This window comes from Colobus angolensis, unplaced genomic scaffold (genome assembly GCF_000951035.1).
Source record: "Colobus angolensis palliatus isolate OR3802 unplaced genomic scaffold, Cang.pa_1.0 Scaffold8, whole genome shotgun sequence".
NCBI classification, from domain to species: Eukaryota; Metazoa; Chordata; class Mammalia; order Primates; family Cercopithecidae; genus Colobus; species Colobus angolensis.
This window is the reverse complement of record NW_012121820.1, coordinates 4,444,035-4,460,784: the sequence shown is the minus strand read 5'-3', so window position 1 is coordinate 4,460,784 and position 16,750 is coordinate 4,444,035. Positions and strand designations below refer to the sequence as shown.

At 42.2% G+C, this 16,750-nt stretch overlaps 1 protein-coding gene across 1 annotated transcript in view; it reads left to right on the top strand.

The window, feature by feature from the left end:
- Positions 1 to 16,750, top strand: part of ARFGEF2 (ADP-ribosylation factor guanine nucleotide-exchange factor 2 (brefeldin A-inhibited)) — a 104,998-nt gene that overhangs the window by 27,335 nt on the left and 60,913 nt on the right. Inside the window, exons 8-15 of the mRNA XM_011929190.1 lie at positions 3,345 to 3,413; positions 5,337 to 5,488; positions 8,655 to 8,785; positions 10,309 to 10,543; positions 11,512 to 11,611; positions 12,331 to 12,470; positions 14,273 to 14,381; positions 15,520 to 15,703. Of these exons, the coding sequence (XP_011784580.1) occupies positions 3,345 to 3,413; positions 5,337 to 5,488; positions 8,655 to 8,785; positions 10,309 to 10,543; positions 11,512 to 11,611; positions 12,331 to 12,470; positions 14,273 to 14,381; positions 15,520 to 15,703 (1,120 nt within the window). The remainder of the gene's footprint in view (positions 1 to 3,344; positions 3,414 to 5,336; positions 5,489 to 8,654; positions 8,786 to 10,308; positions 10,544 to 11,511; positions 11,612 to 12,330; positions 12,471 to 14,272; positions 14,382 to 15,519; positions 15,704 to 16,750) is intronic.

The following is a 16,750-nucleotide window of genomic DNA, read 5'->3' as shown; positions in this document are numbered from 1 at the left end:
TTCTGAGAAATGGGTCGTAGACAGTTTCACCTCTAGGCTATAAACCTGTACACCGTGTTACTGTGTTGAATACTATATGCATTGGTAACACAGTGTTAAGGATTTGATAAAGTGCAGTCAAAATGCGGTATAAAAGATAAAAACTGATATACCTGTATAGGGCACTTACCATGGATGGAGCGTGAAGGACTGGAAGTTACTCTGAGTGAGTCAGTAAGTGAGCAGTGAGTGAATGTGAAGGACTAGGACATGACCATATCCCACTGCAGGCTTCATAAACACTTAGGCTACCTTAAATTTATAAAAATAATTTTCTTTCTTTCTTTCTTTCTTTTTTTTTTGGAGACGGAGTTTTGCTCTTGTCATCCAGGCTGGAGTGCAGTGGCATGATCTCTGCTCACTGCAATCTCCACCTCCCAGGTTCAAGTGATTCTCCTGCCTCAGCCTTCCGAGTAGCTGGGATTACAGGTGCCCACTACCACGCCTGACTAATTTTTGTATTTTTGGTAGAGACTGGGTTTCTGTTGTTGACCAGGCTGGTCTCGAACTTCTGACCTCAGGTGATCCACCCGCCTTGGCCTCCTGAAGTGCTGGGATTATAGGCATGAGCCACTGTGCCCAGCCTATAAAATTAATTTTCTGGCCAGGCGCGGTAGCTCACGCCTGTAATCCCAGCATTTTGGGAGGCCGAGGCAGTTGGATCACGAGGTTGGGATTGAGACCATCCTGGCCAACATGGTAAAACCCCGTCTCTACTAAAAATACAAAAATTAGCCGGGTGTGGTGGCGCACACCTGTAGTCCGTAGTCCCAGCTACTCAGGAGGCTGAGGCAGGAGAATCGCTTGAGCCTGGGAGGTGGAGGTTGCAGAGAGCCGAGATTGTGCCACTGCGCTCAAGCCTGGCGGCAGAGCGAGACTCCATCTCAAAAAATAATAATAATAATTTTCTTTATTCAATAATAAATTAATTTTAGCTTACTGTAACATTTTTACTTCATAAACTTTTTTTTTTTTAACTTTTGGCTCTTGTAATAGCACCTAGTTTAAAACAAACACATGGCAGAGATGCACAAAAATGTTTTTTCTTTATATTCTTATTCCATAAACTTTTTTTTTCTATTTCTTAAATTTTTAGGTTTTTAAAACTTTTAAAATATTTTTGTTAAAAACTAAGCCACAAAACACACAGATTAGCCTAGGCCTACACATGGTCAGGATTATTCATATCACTGTCTTCCACCTCCACATCTTGTCCCCTGGAAGGTCTTCAGCGGCAGTAACATACATGGAGTTGGTATCTCCTATAATAACAATACTTGCTGCTGGAATGCTTCCTGAACCTGCCTGAGACTTTTTTACAGTTAACTTTTTCTTTTTTAAATAAGTAGAAGGCAATGACATTAAAGAGTATAGTATAGGCTGAGCACAGTGGCTCACGCCTGTAATCCCAACACTTTGGGAGGCTGAGGCAGGCAAATCAGTTGAGGTCAGGAGTTGTAGGCCAGCCTGGCCAACATGGCAAAACTCCATCTCTACTAAAAGTACAAAAATTAGCCGGGCGTGGTGGCACAGGCCTGTAATCCCAGTTACTCGGGAGGCTGAGGCAAGAGAATCGCTTGAACCTGGGAGGCGGAGGTTGCAGTGAGCCAAGATCGTGTCACTGCACTCCAGCCTGGGCAACAGATTGAGACACTCTCTCTCAAAAAAAAAAAAAAGAAGTATATTATAGTAAATACATAAACTAATAACACACTGGTTTATTACTAATTATTATGTATTATACAGAATTGCATGTACTATTCTTTTATATGACTAGTAGCACAGGTTTGTTCACACCAGCATCACCACAAATATAAGTAATAAGTTGTGCTGCGACATAACAACGGCTGTGATGTCACTAGGCAATAGGAATTTTTCAGCTCCACTGGTAGTCTTCTGGGACCACTATTGTATATGTGGTTCCTCATTGACCAGGTGTTGTTATGTGGCGCATAACAGTATATTTAAAATACATAATAATATATAATATTATGGTGGTGCATGAATGTGGCAAAAGTTATGAAGGTGGTTTGAGAATGACTAAAGTTTCAGTAACAGTGACCTAGTCTAAATCATCCTTTTTAGATAAGAAGTGAGTTTAGCGGATTGTGACTGTTTCTGGGGTTTTCTAACTTCAAGTTCCCTTTGCCTTCTAGGAAAATCTTATAACATCAATATTTCCCACACGAATTTACTTTGCCACGTAGATAGTTCCAGGGTGTTAAGTGCCCAGTGGAAATGAAAATATTTAGCACTGCCCTCCAGGACCTTGTAGATCAAGCATAGAACTCATAAAAATGGTGGCTGGGTTAAAAATTCTCATTAATACACAGTCAAAGGATTATTTTAGTTTTGCTTTTTTAAGGTGATGGCTTTTTGGTCAATGTGATGTTTTATAAATGAGTAATGTTCGGCCAGGTGCAATGTCTCATGCTTGTAATCCCAGCACTTTGGGAGGCCAAGGTGGGTGGATCACTTGAGCTCAGGAGTTCAAGACCAGCCTAGGCAACATAGAGAAATCTTGTCTCTACTAAAACTACGAAAATTAGCCGGGCATGGTGAGGTGGGAGGATTGCTTGAGCCAAGGAGGCGGAGGTTGCAGTAAGCTGGGATGGTGCCATTGCACTCCAGCCTGGGCAAGAGAGCAAAACTCTGTCTCAAAAAAAAAAAAAAGTAATGTTTACTTCTAAACATCTAGTCAAGAGCTGTTTATATAAACTCTTTCCTAGAACTAGTTTTCTGAAGAAAAAAAAAAAATAAGAGATACCGAACCTCTTCTACTTAAACGGTTAACATATTACAGAATAATTTCATAAAAGTTGAATAAATCCTTAACTATCACATTGGAAATCTCATGCCAGATTCTGGGTTTACAGTGTGGGAAGGCAGAGCAGCAGAAGGCATGTCGTTTACCAAGGCTCGTTGGTCCCCGAGGCTAAGGCACAAGAGAAAGCTCCATTTGTTCTACCAGGAACCCTAGCTGAAAAAATTGAGCTCTTGCCTCCAAGTTGGGGGTGTTGGGGAGGGCCCTGGGCCGAGCCACTGGGACTTAGGAAGGAAGAGAGTAGTACAAGCCAGTGGGGTTTTAGTGTTCCACAAAGGGAACCTCAAAAGCAGAACAGATGCTGCCTAAGTTTCCCGATTTCAAGGAAGTTGTCCTTCATTGGCACAATCAGATTTGGCCTTGGGGAGAACTTATTTGCACCCTTTGCCTTCTGAAATGTAACTCCCCATAATCTCCCCTTCTTCCTTTGTTTTTCCTGGAAATGCCCATGTGTGTTTTGTATATTTGGATGTGTGTGTAGGGACTGATGACGGAGCCCAGGAGGTGGTGAAGGACATCTTGGAAGATGTAGTCACATCTGCCATTAAAGGTAAGAACCAAGGACAACCCAGCCTTTCCTCTTCCCTCATTCCTCCAAAAAATCCTCAGCAAAATGTTTTAGTGGTGGAGTTTCCTCTTCCCTGCCCTAAGAACTCGTGGAGCTCATGGAACCTGAATCTTCCCACATCTGCCCATCTTTTATATGGGATTCAAAAATGACTTGTTTTTACTGACTGATTTTAGTCTCATTTGGATTGGGTTTAAGAAACATAGTCTGGGCCAGGCACGGTGGCTCACACCTGTAATCCCAGCACTTTGGGAGGCCAAGGCGGGCGGATCACGAGGTCAGGAATTCGAGACCAGCCTGGCCAATATGGTGAAACCCCATCTCTACTAAAAATACAAAAAGTAGCTGGGCATGGTGATGCGCACCTGTAGTCCCAGCTGTTTGGAAGGCTGAGGCGGCAGAATTGCTTGAACCTGGAAGGTAGAGGTTGCAGTGAGCCGAGATCACGCCACTGCACTTCAGCCTGGGTGGTAGAGCAAGACTCCATCTCAAAAAAAGAAACATTGTCTGACTGTGTTAGGCTTAGATGCTCCACATAGAGATGCAGAGGGCCATTCCATACGCCTTGTAGATTAGGGGATGTCCAGGTTTTTCTAGAAGTGGGCTGGAGCCCTGAGATCCATGTCCATTGGAGCTGAGTTTTCATGGCCAGCCATTGATGTGTCAAGGGGCCAGTCCACTTGTCAGCAGGTATCAGGTGTATGGGGAAGCTTTAGTTTGTTAGGCTTCATTCATAACTGCCTCATGGTATGGTTTCTGCCCAGAATCTCAGGTCAGTGGGTGTATGCTGAACATTTTGTTCCAATGCCAATAAACCGTTAATATTTCTAGAAATCAAAATCTTAGTGGGTTTCAATCAGCTTTTTTTTTTTTAAATGAAAGAGTAAAATGAAAGAGTACAAATGATCTGACTGTATCACATATAATGTGAAGTATTGTTTCATGAAATGTGTTTCAGTTATTTATGTGCACGTGTCTATACTGGGATACAATTTTATAAATTAATTTCTTACAGAGGTCAAGATTTGAAAGCCACTTTTCTAAGCCCTATCTTTTTGTTAAGGTACCACAAAGCTATATACCTATTCTATTATTTATTTAACTTCTTACAGAAATGCCTGTAAAATAGAAAAATTTTATTTCATACCTTTAGATTTGTTTGTGGGGTCTATACAAGAAGTCATCAGGTAATGGATGTTTGTCTTATTTACTTTGTGTCCTCCAGCCACTACTGCAGAGCCTGGCACATAATAGGCACTTGATAAATATTTACTGAATGAAATATGCTTTGTAAAGCTGTTATTGAAAATTGTTCTCATTATTTCATATCCCTTATGTGTATATAAAGAACCACATCATAAAGTTTTCTTAGAGTTTCATTGCTCTGCTGATCATCAGATATGCTTTCCTTCATTAAATGATGAAATCTATTTAATTCTTTATTTTAATTATTTCCCTTTTTTCACATGGCTGCCAAGAAGCTTAGGTTTACATTTTTTCTCTGACTAAGGTTTTCTGTCATAACTGACTCTTCTCTAATTCCTTTATTAATGGTACTTTAAAAAAATCTGTACCTTTCGTGTTTAGCTGCTTCTAATCTTTTTCAAAAGTGAATGGGGGTGGGCAGGGCTGCTGCGTTACACAATTCTGGAGGCACCATCGGTCTGGAGGGAATTGTATATTGCTGTGGCCCTGGCAGTGGGGCTGCGGATAACAAACACTCATAAAGCTTAAGCATCACTTTGGCCAAGGCTTTTCCAGGATTATGTTGGTCATGGGCTGGTGGCACAGGAAAAGGGGAAAAAACAACAGCTGGGAGGTTCACGAATAACTTCTTTGTGTCAAGCAGCCTTTTAGGGTAAGTACAGTACTAATTTGGCTATGACTTTGTATTTGTGTTTTAAGAAGCAGCGGAAAAGCATGGTCTGACAGAACCTGAGAGAGTTCTAGGTGAACTGGAGTGTCAGGAATGTGCTATTCCCCCAGGAGTTGATGAAAACTCACAGACCAATGGAATAGCCGATGACCGGCAGTCCTTGTCATCAGCAGATAATCTGGTATGTTGGTGATCATCCTCTGGACTCATTGCCATTTTTACTTTTTCAAACAATGCAGAAGAAAATCTTTCCTCAAAAGAAGCAACTAAAATAAGCAAGCCCTATTCATTTATTAGTCACACAGTTCTGGGCCAATACTCTTTGTATTAGCAGGTTTAGTTCTTAGAATGTGCTAATGTTGCTTGGTATATAACATCATTATTAAACCCTGTTTACTCAGACTTTTAACACTTAAATTTCTTGCCATTTTTCTTCTCTCTCAAAATAGTATACATTCATTATAGGAAAATAAAATATATAGTTACCTGTCTTTCCTTCTCTGTATTGAAAAGTCAGTATGTATAGGAAAGCCATCCATAACCCATAGATTGCCCTTGTTAACATCTTACCTATATCCTTCTAGATTTTTCTCCATCTCACATATTTTTCCACTTAAATAAAATAATACAGTGTGTATCCTGTGTTGCAACCTGCTTTTTAAACAATTTATATTATGAACATTCTCTCGGGCCCATAGATATGTCCGCCACATTATTCTTTTTAGTAGCCTTATTGTTCTCTTAAAAATTGCTTTAAAATTAAATATAAGCATTCAAAATAGGAAGTAATATGATGTGACTATCCTTCAAGACCCCATTTTCTTTGTCTTTTTACCAGTGTTTCTCAACCTTTTTCATTATTGCTCCTTCCTCCAAGAAAACTTTGTAGACATTTTTTCCTAATCATCATCCCCCATTAAGTTGTAATGCCACCAGTAAACTGGATATGCATATGCTACATGTATATCTCTGCTTTGTACATAAAAAGAATAAGGGTTTGTTGTTGTTGTTTATTTGAGACAGAATCTCATTCTCACCTAGGCTGGAGTGCAGTGGTGTGGTCTCGACTCACTGCAGCCTTCACTTCCTGGGCTCAAATGATCCTACCGCCTCAGCCCCCTGAGTATCTGAGGCTACAGGCATGCACCACCGTACCTGGCTAATTTATTATTATTATTTGTAGAGACAAGGTCTCACTATGTTGCCCAGGGTGATCTTGAACTGGGCTCAAGCAATCTGCTCACCTCAGCTTCCCAAAATGCTGGGTTTACAGGCATGAACCACTGCATCCGACCAGAATAAGGTGGTTTTTTTGTTTGTTTTTGTTTTTTTTTTTTTTAACCCCCTTGAGGACGCACTTAAATCTATACAAGGGACTCATGTTATATAATAAGTGGCAGTTTGCTTTGTTTACTCAACACTATGTGGTGGGCATCTTCCCCTATCAGCGTATGTAGAACTAACAAAAATTTTTAATGGCCATGTGAAATTCTGTATGGATCACTGTAATCTATTAACCAATTCCCTATTGGGTTTTTAGATTATTCCTGTTTTATCATAGGAAATGCTTCTATAATGAATATCCTTATAGATAACTCTTAATTCCTTCTTAGGAGTAAATTCCTGCGAGTAGTATTGATGGTTCAAGAGTTGGAAGTTTTAGCTGAGTGTAATAGCATGCTTCTGTATTCCCAGGTACTCAGGAGGCTGAGGCTGGAGGATCTCTTGAGCCCAGAAGTCCAGCCAGGGGAACATAGCGAGACCCCATCTCATAAATAAATAAATAAATGTAGTGAAATCATGTCTCATAAGTAAATGAATGAAAGAGAGTGGGAGTTGGAAGTTTTAAGGGTTTTGATCCTTAACACCAAGTCAGTCTTCTGGGAAGGTACTGCTTGAATCTCTGACCACCTTTAATCTCTCAATACCCATTTTCCCATTCTCTCATTAAAACTAGGCAGCAGCCTTTATTCAAATCTTTGCTAGTCTGATAGGAGAAAGCTCCTACCCTAATGATGAGTAATAAGGTCACTTATGTTTCTTTATCATTTGTATTTATTGGTACATTGCTTATCCATGTTTTTTTCATATGGGAGGAAGGTTTTCGTATTTCCTTAATGAATTATAAGAATTATAAGAACTTTTATATGTGGGGGATATTAATCTTTATTATATGTTAAAAAATGTTTATTTATTTATTTTTTTTGAGATGCAGTCTCGCTCTGTTGCCCAGGCTAGAGTGCAGTGGCGCAATCTCGGCTCACTGCAACCTCTGCTTCCTGGGTTCACGCCATTCTCCTGCCTCAGCCTCCTGAGTAGCTGGGACTACAGGCGCCCACCACCACTCTCAGCTAATTTTTTGTATTTTTAGTAGAGACGAGGTTTCACCATCTTAGCCAGGATGGTCTCGATCTCCCAACCTTGTGATCTGCCCACCTCGGCCTTCCAAAGTGCTGGGATTACAGGCGTGAGCCACTGTGTCTGGCCAAAAAATTTTATTTTTATGTTTTGTTTTTAAATGTAATTTATCTTTTTTTTAGGTGAAAAAAGTTTATTTTGTAATACCTATCCTTTGTTACCCATTTATCCTGCAATAGCTGCAACAATATTCTTTTTTTTTACTTTTTTTTTTTTTTTTTTTTGGTCACCCAGGCTGGAGTGCAGTGCCGCGATCTTGGCTCACTGCAACCTTTACCTCCCAGGTTCAAGCGATTCTCCTGTCTTAGCCTCCCAAGAAGCTGGGATTAGCAGAGACAAGGTTTCACCATGTTGGCCAAGTTGGTCTGGAACTCCTGACTTCAAGTGATCTGCCTGCCTTGGCCTCCCAAAGTGTTGGGATTGCAGGCGTGAGCCATTGCACCTGGCTTACAATAGTATTCTTAGAACTACCTTTCTTACCCAAGCTAATATAATTACCTGTATTAGTTTTGGTTTTTTTACAGCTTAACTTTTGATCATGTTTCATTTTAAATCACCCATACCAACTCTGAAGAACAAGGAACAAGGTTGTAGAATTGCTGTGATGGTTCCTCCATAGCTCCTATTTTGTCATATCCTCCCCTCCCCCACATCCCTCGTCTCCCTATTAAATAGAAGAATTTTAATTTCCATGAGATAATTACATTTCTTATTTTTGATAAGAGTTATGCTTTTGTTTTGTCCTCTCCCTTTTTATTTTTTGAGATATGGTCTTACTATGTTCCCCAGAGTGGAGTGCAGCAGTGTCACATGGCTTATTGCAGCCTTGACCTCTTGGGCTCAATGGATCCTCCTGCCTCAGCCTCCGGAGGAGCTGGGACTACAGGTGTGCGCCACCACACCCTGCTAATGTTTGTTTCTAATCCTAGGAATCGGATGCACAAGGACATCAAGTGGCTGCCAGGTTCTCCCACGTTCTGCAGAAGGACGCCTTCCTTGTGTTCCGCTCCCTGTGCAAGCTGTCCATGAAGCCCCTTGGTGAAGGCCCTCCAGACCCAAAGTAAGCAGACAGCAGTTCTTGGCCATCTTCAGTCCAATGATCCAGCAGCACATGGTACTGTGTTTCACACTCCCCCTGTTCCAAGAAGTTTCAGTGTTGTGTCTCTTTGTCAGTGTAAGTGCAGGAATGGTTTTACAACTTTTCAGACTCATGCAGTCTCTATAGTCCTTTCATATTGAATTGTCTCTGTATCCCCACCAACCAAGATTTGCCCAGTTTTGCTTTTCTTGGCATATGGATGCTAAAAACAGTCTGTTTGTTGAACACATAAAAAGCACATTTTTAGTAGCTAGTGGATTGAATCTCCTGATGTGGGGTGGGGAGGGACAGGATACCTGCAAACCTCAGTTCCCTGTTGTGTTTGGAAACCTCTGCTTCATCGATACAGATCTAAGCCCCAGATTGGGACATAGGAAGCCAAACATTTCTTTGTAGTAAACAAACTACTGCAAGGATGTCAGTGCTGTGGAGTGAAGAAAGCAGAGGCTTCAGAGCCAGAAAGAGCTGCATTTAGATCTTGGATCCTCCACCTGAGAGCAGTTCCTTTGTTATACGACTTACCAAGCCTCATCTGAAAAATGGGAATATGGAAAATCATCTTACAGGATTGATTAAATGAAATATCGGTGTTGTCCTGAGCATGGGGCCTTGTACTTTATAAATTGTCACTATCATTCCTGTCATTAGTCATTAATAATAATCTTCAATTCATCTATTGTGAATGCTGCTAATACTATGATAGGTATTAGGAAAATAGGCCGGGTGTGGTGGCTCATGCCTATAATCCCAACACTCTGGGAGGCCAAAGTGGGTGGATCACTTGAGGCCAGGAGTTTGAAACCAGCCTGGCCAACAAGACAAAACCCCATCTCTACTAAAAATACAAAATTAGCTGGGTGTGCTGGTACTCACCTGTAATCCCAGCCACTCAGGAGGCTGAGGCAAGAGAATCGCTTGAACCCAGGAGGCAGAGGTTGCAATGAGCTGAGATCGTGTCACTGAACTCTAGCCTGGGCCACAGAGCAACAATAAATTTTAAAAAATAAAAATAAGTGTTAAGAAAATAGTTCATGAAAATGTACCATTTCTTACCATACCTGAACTCAGGGATGGGCAGCGGGGAGGGAGGGCTGTGAGGTAGGTGGATAAAGAGCACCGTTTTCATGGTGTGTGAAGATAGGGTGAGCCAGGTGTCTCAGCCTCCCACAAGTGATGTAAAGTCATTGATTCTCTCAGTGCAGTTGTAGAACCTGCTCTCCAGAATCAGTTGACACTTTGCTCCTGCTGTATTCTCTACTTCGTGATGGAGAGAGACGAAAAGAAATTGGTAGCTCTTGTTCTCAAAGGGCCTGCAATTCCAGAAGGACCCACCGCATGCCATCTGCCCTGATTCTCCTGACATTTAGGTGCTATTAATTCTTTAAACTTCTGCTCATTGGTAGAGGAGCAAGGCCTTCTCAAGAAACATACTGTTTGACATTTTTTCTTTTAGCACTGTTGTGGTTTTTCATTTTCTTTACCAGATCCCATGAGCTGCGTTCCAAGGTGGTTTCCCTGCAGCTGCTCCTCTCTGTGTTACAAAATGCTGGCCCCGTATTTCGGACTCACGAGATGTTCATCAATGCAATCAAGCAATATCTCTGTGTGGCCTTGTCCAAAAACGGCGTCTCTTCAGTGCCTGATGTCTTTGAGCTGTCTCTTGCCATTTTTCTTACTCTTCTTTCAAACTTTAAAATGCACTTGAAAATGCAGATAGAGGTATGGACTCCAAAGTTTTTTCATTTGATTATTTACTATTATTAATAATAATACTCAGTGTTGAGAATGCTGCTAATATTATACATTAAGCATTAGGAAAATGGTTCGTGAAAATGTTTCATATCTTACCATCCAGAACTCAGGAGTGGGCCGGGGCAGGGAGGGTAAATGGCATACTGATCAGCTGACACCCCAGTAAATCAGAACTTTTTAAATGAGTAAGAGAGTATCTTTTTATAAAAAGTTACTGCCCTCAGGCTGGGCGCAGTGGCTCATGCCTGTAATCCCAGCACTTTGGGAGGCTGAGGCGGGCAGATCACGAGGTCAGATCGAGATCATCCTGGCTAACATGGTGAAACCCTGTTTTTACTAAAAATACAAAAAAATTAGCCAGGCGAGGTGGCGGGCACCTGTAGTCCCAGTTACTTGGGAGGCTGAGGCAGGAGAATGGCATGAACCCAGGAGGCAGAGCTTGCAGTGAGCTGAGATTGCGCCACTGCACTCCAGCCTGGGCAACAGAGCGAGACTCCGTCTCAAAAAAAAAAAAAAAAAAAGTTACTGCCCCCAGATCTTATGTGCCTTTCATTTTAACCAAAGGATATGGGCTATATGCTGGGCTCACCCCCTAAACATGTCTTTTGGTCTGTAAATTGTTTGAAATCATTTAGATTAGTTGCCAAATTGAGAAATCCTATTTTACATGAAAATCCAGATTTCTGGTTTCTCTCCAAAAAGTCACAACATGGGTCCTGCATTTCCACTTGGCAGCTCCCCTGATGGCCCCTACCCTGCCAGCCGTCCCCACCAAGGCCAGGGTCCTGACGCTGCCCAGCCGGGCGGGCGCTCCACTCTCCTGCCCAGGGTGCTTTACTTACTGCAGGATCAGGTTGGCTTCTGAAGACTTTGGAGGTTTTGAGCCCTGGTTGAAACTGTTAATTAGTGTCCTCCTTTGTCTTTATGTCATATAGGTCTTTTTCAAAGAAATTTTCTTGAACATTTTAGAAACATCAACAAGTTCTTTTGAGCACAGGTGGATGGTCATTCAGACTCTGACGAGGATCTGTGCAGGTATTTTCTCCTGGGGACACTCATCCACTGGACTTTTGATGCTTTAATTTGCCAAAGCTTAGATTAAGACTTTTAACTCCTCCTTTTAGAGTTTTAAAGAAGGATTGGAAATAGAAGGCTAATTCTAACTTAGTCCTGTCCCACCTCTCCTTTTTTAGAGGATGACCAACTCAGGCTGGTTTGCCAAGGACTTCCTGATTTTAGCACTAAGTCTCATGTCCCAGAAACCCCCTAATCTCGTCAAACTGGAACACTTGGTTACATTACCTACAAGCTGAGTACTGTTAATCACAGGACCTAAGATATTGGTGCTGCCAATTTTTGATTGGGTGCTACGGTAAATGTGGATTTACCTTACACTATACAATTGTGTGGCCTCAAAGTAAGCATCCTGCTTGTCTGGCATCAAATGTATTTTTGTAAGAGTGACACAACTTTAAGAGGTGGATCAGGCAATTGTTAGCCCTTTCCTTGATGAGAAAAGTGAACCTTGGACGGGTGGAATGAACTGCCTGAGATTTCAGTTTGCTCAGAAGTGGGCCTGAAAACAACCTCCTCTCTGCCAGCTTCCTAGTACTTCCGACATGTGTTTCCTGAGTGAGATGCGGCCACTGGAGTCTGTAGTTCACTGGGGAAATTTGTTGGCAACATCTTGTTTGATAAGAAAACATAACTGCTATTTGATCAGAATTTCTGATACTTGTATGTTATTTTCCAAGATGCCCAGTGTGTTGTGGATATTTATGTCAACTACGACTGTGATTTAAATGCTGCTAACATTTTCGAGCGCCTTGTAAATGATTTATCCAAAATTGCTCAGGGAAGAAGTGGACATGAGCTGGGAATGACACCTCTGCAGGTAAAAACACTGTGGACACTCAATTATATTAAAGTTTATTCATTCCAATAAACATTTATTGAGTGCCACCACATGCCAGGCACTGTCCTTGATATAGCAGTGAACAAAACAGGCATACGTATTCACACATTTCCTGCCATCATAAAACGACATTAAAGAAGTCAGTTCAGATGATCATAAGGTCTGCAGAGAAGAATAAAGCAGGGACGACAGAGAGGAAGTGCTGGATGTGGGGTGCTGTAATTCTTAATGGAGTCATTAGGGTAGTATCCCTTAGAAGGTGACCTTTGAGCTGAGACCCATAGGAAGCAAATTCATTCTCAGTCACCCTTCCAAAGATAGCATGGAAAACAGGATCCAGTCTGCAATAGAGGCAAAGGAGATTGGCTAGTAGCAGAATACCTTATTAGAGCACCTACAAAGAAAATAGGATGCTTAACTCTAGGTTTCTGAATGAACTGGTCAGAGGGTCACCGACCTCCCTGGAATTATGTGTGGAATGTTGATGTATGGGCATTTTTCCTAAAAGATGGTCATGGTTGTCATTAGAATCACAGAGATCTGTGCTGTCCGAGATGCTGTTTTGAATCTAAAATATTTGCAGTTTTTTTAGATGATCTGCAACTCATATTCAACTTGTTATTTAAGAATGCTATTTATTTTTGAAAATCAGTATTTTTATTTACTTAAAGGGTGAGCCTTAAAATGGAATGCATTTGTGGGTGTTTAGGGGATACGTTGTATCCAGAGTCACTTGCAGCATAATTCGAGGTTCTTTTCTCCTTTTTTTCAGAGTCACTGGTTAAGACCTTGTTATTTGTTTTTGTTTTTTTTTTTTTTTTTTTTGAGACAGAATCTCGCTCTGTCACCCAGGCTGGAGTGCAGTGGCACGATCTCAGCTCACTGCAACGTCCACCTCCCAGGTTCAAGTGATTCTCCTGCCTCAGCCTCCCGAGTGGCAGGGATTACAGGTGGCTGCCACCACACCTGGCCTGTTTTTGTCTTTTTAGTAGAGACGGGATTTCACCATCTTGTCCAGGCTGGTCTTGAACTCCTTACCTTGGGTGATCCCCTGCCTCAGCCTCCCAAAGTGCTAGGATTACAGGCGTGAACCACAGCGCCTGGCCAAGACCTTGTTATTAAAAAATAATAATAAAATTAAAAAAAATTTTTTTTAATCGCACAAGCAGTGAATGAAAACTTCTTTTGTTTTTTTTTTGTTTTTTTTTTTTTGAGATGGAGTCTTGCTCTGTCGCCCGGGGCTGGAGTGCAGTGGCCAGATCTCAGCTCACTGCAAGCTCCGCCTCCCGGGTTTACGCCATTCTCCTGCCTCAGCCTCCCGAGTAGCTGGGACTACAGGCACCCGCCACTTTGCCCGGCTAGTTTTTTGTATTTTTAGTAGAGACGGGGTTTCGCCGTGTTAGCCAGGATGGTCTCGATCTCCTGACCTCGTGATCCGCCCGTCTCGGCCTCCCAAAGTGCTGGGATTACAGGCTTGAGCCACTGCGCCCGGCCGAAAACTTCTTTTGAAAATCCAAATAACATTGTTCATTTTAGGAAAACACATGTCCCATATTTTTGCTGCTGGGGTGTTTATAATGAGCATCTTTAGAGATGTCCAGGGTTTTCGCAGTGTATCCTTGATACTTGTCACTTCTTAGCTCTGGGTTTGTTTCATCCTTAATAGCACTGACTGTCAGTGTTTTATCTCATAGCCTCACTGGGGTCCGAGAAAGCCTCGTAGATGTCTGTTCTCTTCGTTTTTCTCTTAAGTCTCTTTCCTGTGTCACTTCGTCCCTTAGGAGCTCAGCCTGAGGAAGAAAGGCCTGGAATGTCTCGTGTCCATTCTCAAGTGCATGGTGGAGTGGAGCAAAGACCTGTATGTGAATCCCAATCACCAGACCAGCCTCGGTGAGACAGCATTGCTGCCATACCCACCTCCATTCATAATAGGCTCCTGTGACTGCTGGGAACAGTTGTCTTAGTATAGTTGTTTTAGAATTGAAAAAGCCTTTTTAGTTTGCTAAATACCTGTATTATTTTGAAAGTTCTACTTTTTAATGCATCTGGAGTTGTGTGAAGTTATGCTGTAACTTCATTGTTTCAAATGCAGAACCAGTTGCTCCAGTGCCTTTTTAATAGTTGCACATTCCCTCACTGATTCAAAGCATCACCTTTATGATATACCAAATGTTCCTATGTATGTAAGTCTGTTTCTGGAATTTTAATTTTTTTAAAGAGACAGGGTCTCTTTCCATTACCCAGGCTGGAGTACAGTGGTGCAGTTGTAGCTCACTGCAGCCTTAAACTCCTGGGCTCAAGCGATCCTCCCACCTCAGCCTCCCAAAGCACTGGGATTACAGCTGTGAGCCATTGTGCCTGGCCTTCTTTCTAGATTTTCTGTTCTGTTCTGTTTGTCTGTTTTAACACTAACACCACACTGGTTTTTGTTATCTTGTAGGGCAAGTCCTCCTATTCACTGTTCTTTAAGTTGTCTTGCTCGTTATTTTGCCTTTTTTACGCTTTCATGTGAATTTTAGAATTAGCTCATCAAGGCCGGGCGTGGTGGCTCATGCCTGTAACCCCAGCACTTTGGGAGGCCGAGGGTGGTGGATCATGAGATCAGGCATTGAAGACCAGCCTGACCAACATAGTGAAACCCTGTCTCTACTAAAAATACAAAAAATTAGCCAGGTATGGTGGTGGGCGCCTGTAATCCCAGCTACTCTGGAGGCTGAGGCAGGGGAATCACTTGAACCTGCGAGGCGGAGGTTGCAGTGAGCCGAGATTGTGCCGCTGCACTCTAGCCAGGGCGACAGTGCGAGACTCCGTCTCAAAAAAAAAAAAAAAGAATTAGCTCATCAAGTTCCATGAGGAAACAAGTTTTTAAGTAAAGTATCTGATACTAAGGTTTCATGCTTATAATCTTTATGGTATAGACTTGTTGCTATTACAGGTCTGGGAAAGGGAGCCATGCAGCCAGACCTAGCTCAGCTATGTCTGTCCCCCACCTGCTTATTTGGCTTCCTTTACTTTTACTTCTCTGTAGGTCAGGAGAGGCTCACGGATCAGGAAATGGGGGATGGGAAAGGCCTTGACATGGCGAGACGGTGTAGTGTGACATCCATGGAGTCCACAGTGTCCTCAGGGACCCAGACAACTGTTCAGGATGACCCCGAGCAATTTGAGGTCATCAAGCAACAAAAAGAAATCATCGAACATGGCATCGAGCTGTGAGTGTGGCTACTGTTAAGTAGCAGGGATTCTAGCAAAGCCATATTTTCTCTGGGAACCTGGGACTGATTCCTAAAAAGGAAATGCCTGTTTACAAAAACGCTGATGCTGGCACTTGTAGCTGAGCCTGATTGAGCCAGGCAATCAGTGAATGAGCGTATGTGTGTGTGTCTGTGCACAGAGACAGAGAAAATTTTAATACCTTTGTGTGGTTGATGCAGCCTTTTTTCCCCCCTTTCTAATGAAAATAATAAAACCAATTTAGAAAATACAGAAAAGTATAAAGTAATAATGTAAAAATCACTCATAAAATTACTGCCTGAGATGGCCTGGCGCAGTGGCTCATGCCTGTAATCCCAGCACTTTGGGAGGCCAAGGTGGGCAGATCACGGGATCAGTAGATCGAGACCGTCCTGGCTAACACAGTGAAACCCCGTCTCTACTAAAAATACAAAAAATTAGCTGGGCGTGGTGGTGGGTGCCTATAGTCCCAGCTACTCAGGAGGCTGAGGCAGAAGAATGGCATGAACCCAGGAGGGGAAGCTTGCAGTGAGCTGAGATTGCGCCACTGCACTCCAGCCTGGGCAACAGAGTGAGACTCTGTGTCAAAAAAATTACTGCCTGAGGAAATCACCATTGGTGCATTTTTTTCCAACTATATATTATGAAAAATTTCAACTTAGCAAAAAATTACCGTTTGTCTTATTTGTTTTTTTTTTTTTTAGGTGTGTTATTTTATTTTCTTGTATTTTAAGTTCTAGGGTATATATGCACAACTTGCAGATACGTATGCCATGTTGGTTTGCTGCACCCATTAACTCATCATTTACATTAGGTATTTCTAATGCTGTCCCTCCCCCTGCGCCCCACCCAACGACAGGCCCCCCATGTGTGATATTCCCCGCCCTATGTCCAAGTGTTCTCGTTGTTCAGTACCCACCTATCAGTGAAAACATGCAGTGTTTGGTTTTCTGTCCTTGTGATAGTTTGCTCAGAATGATGGTTTCCAGCTTCATCCATGTCCCTGCAAAGGACATGAACTCATC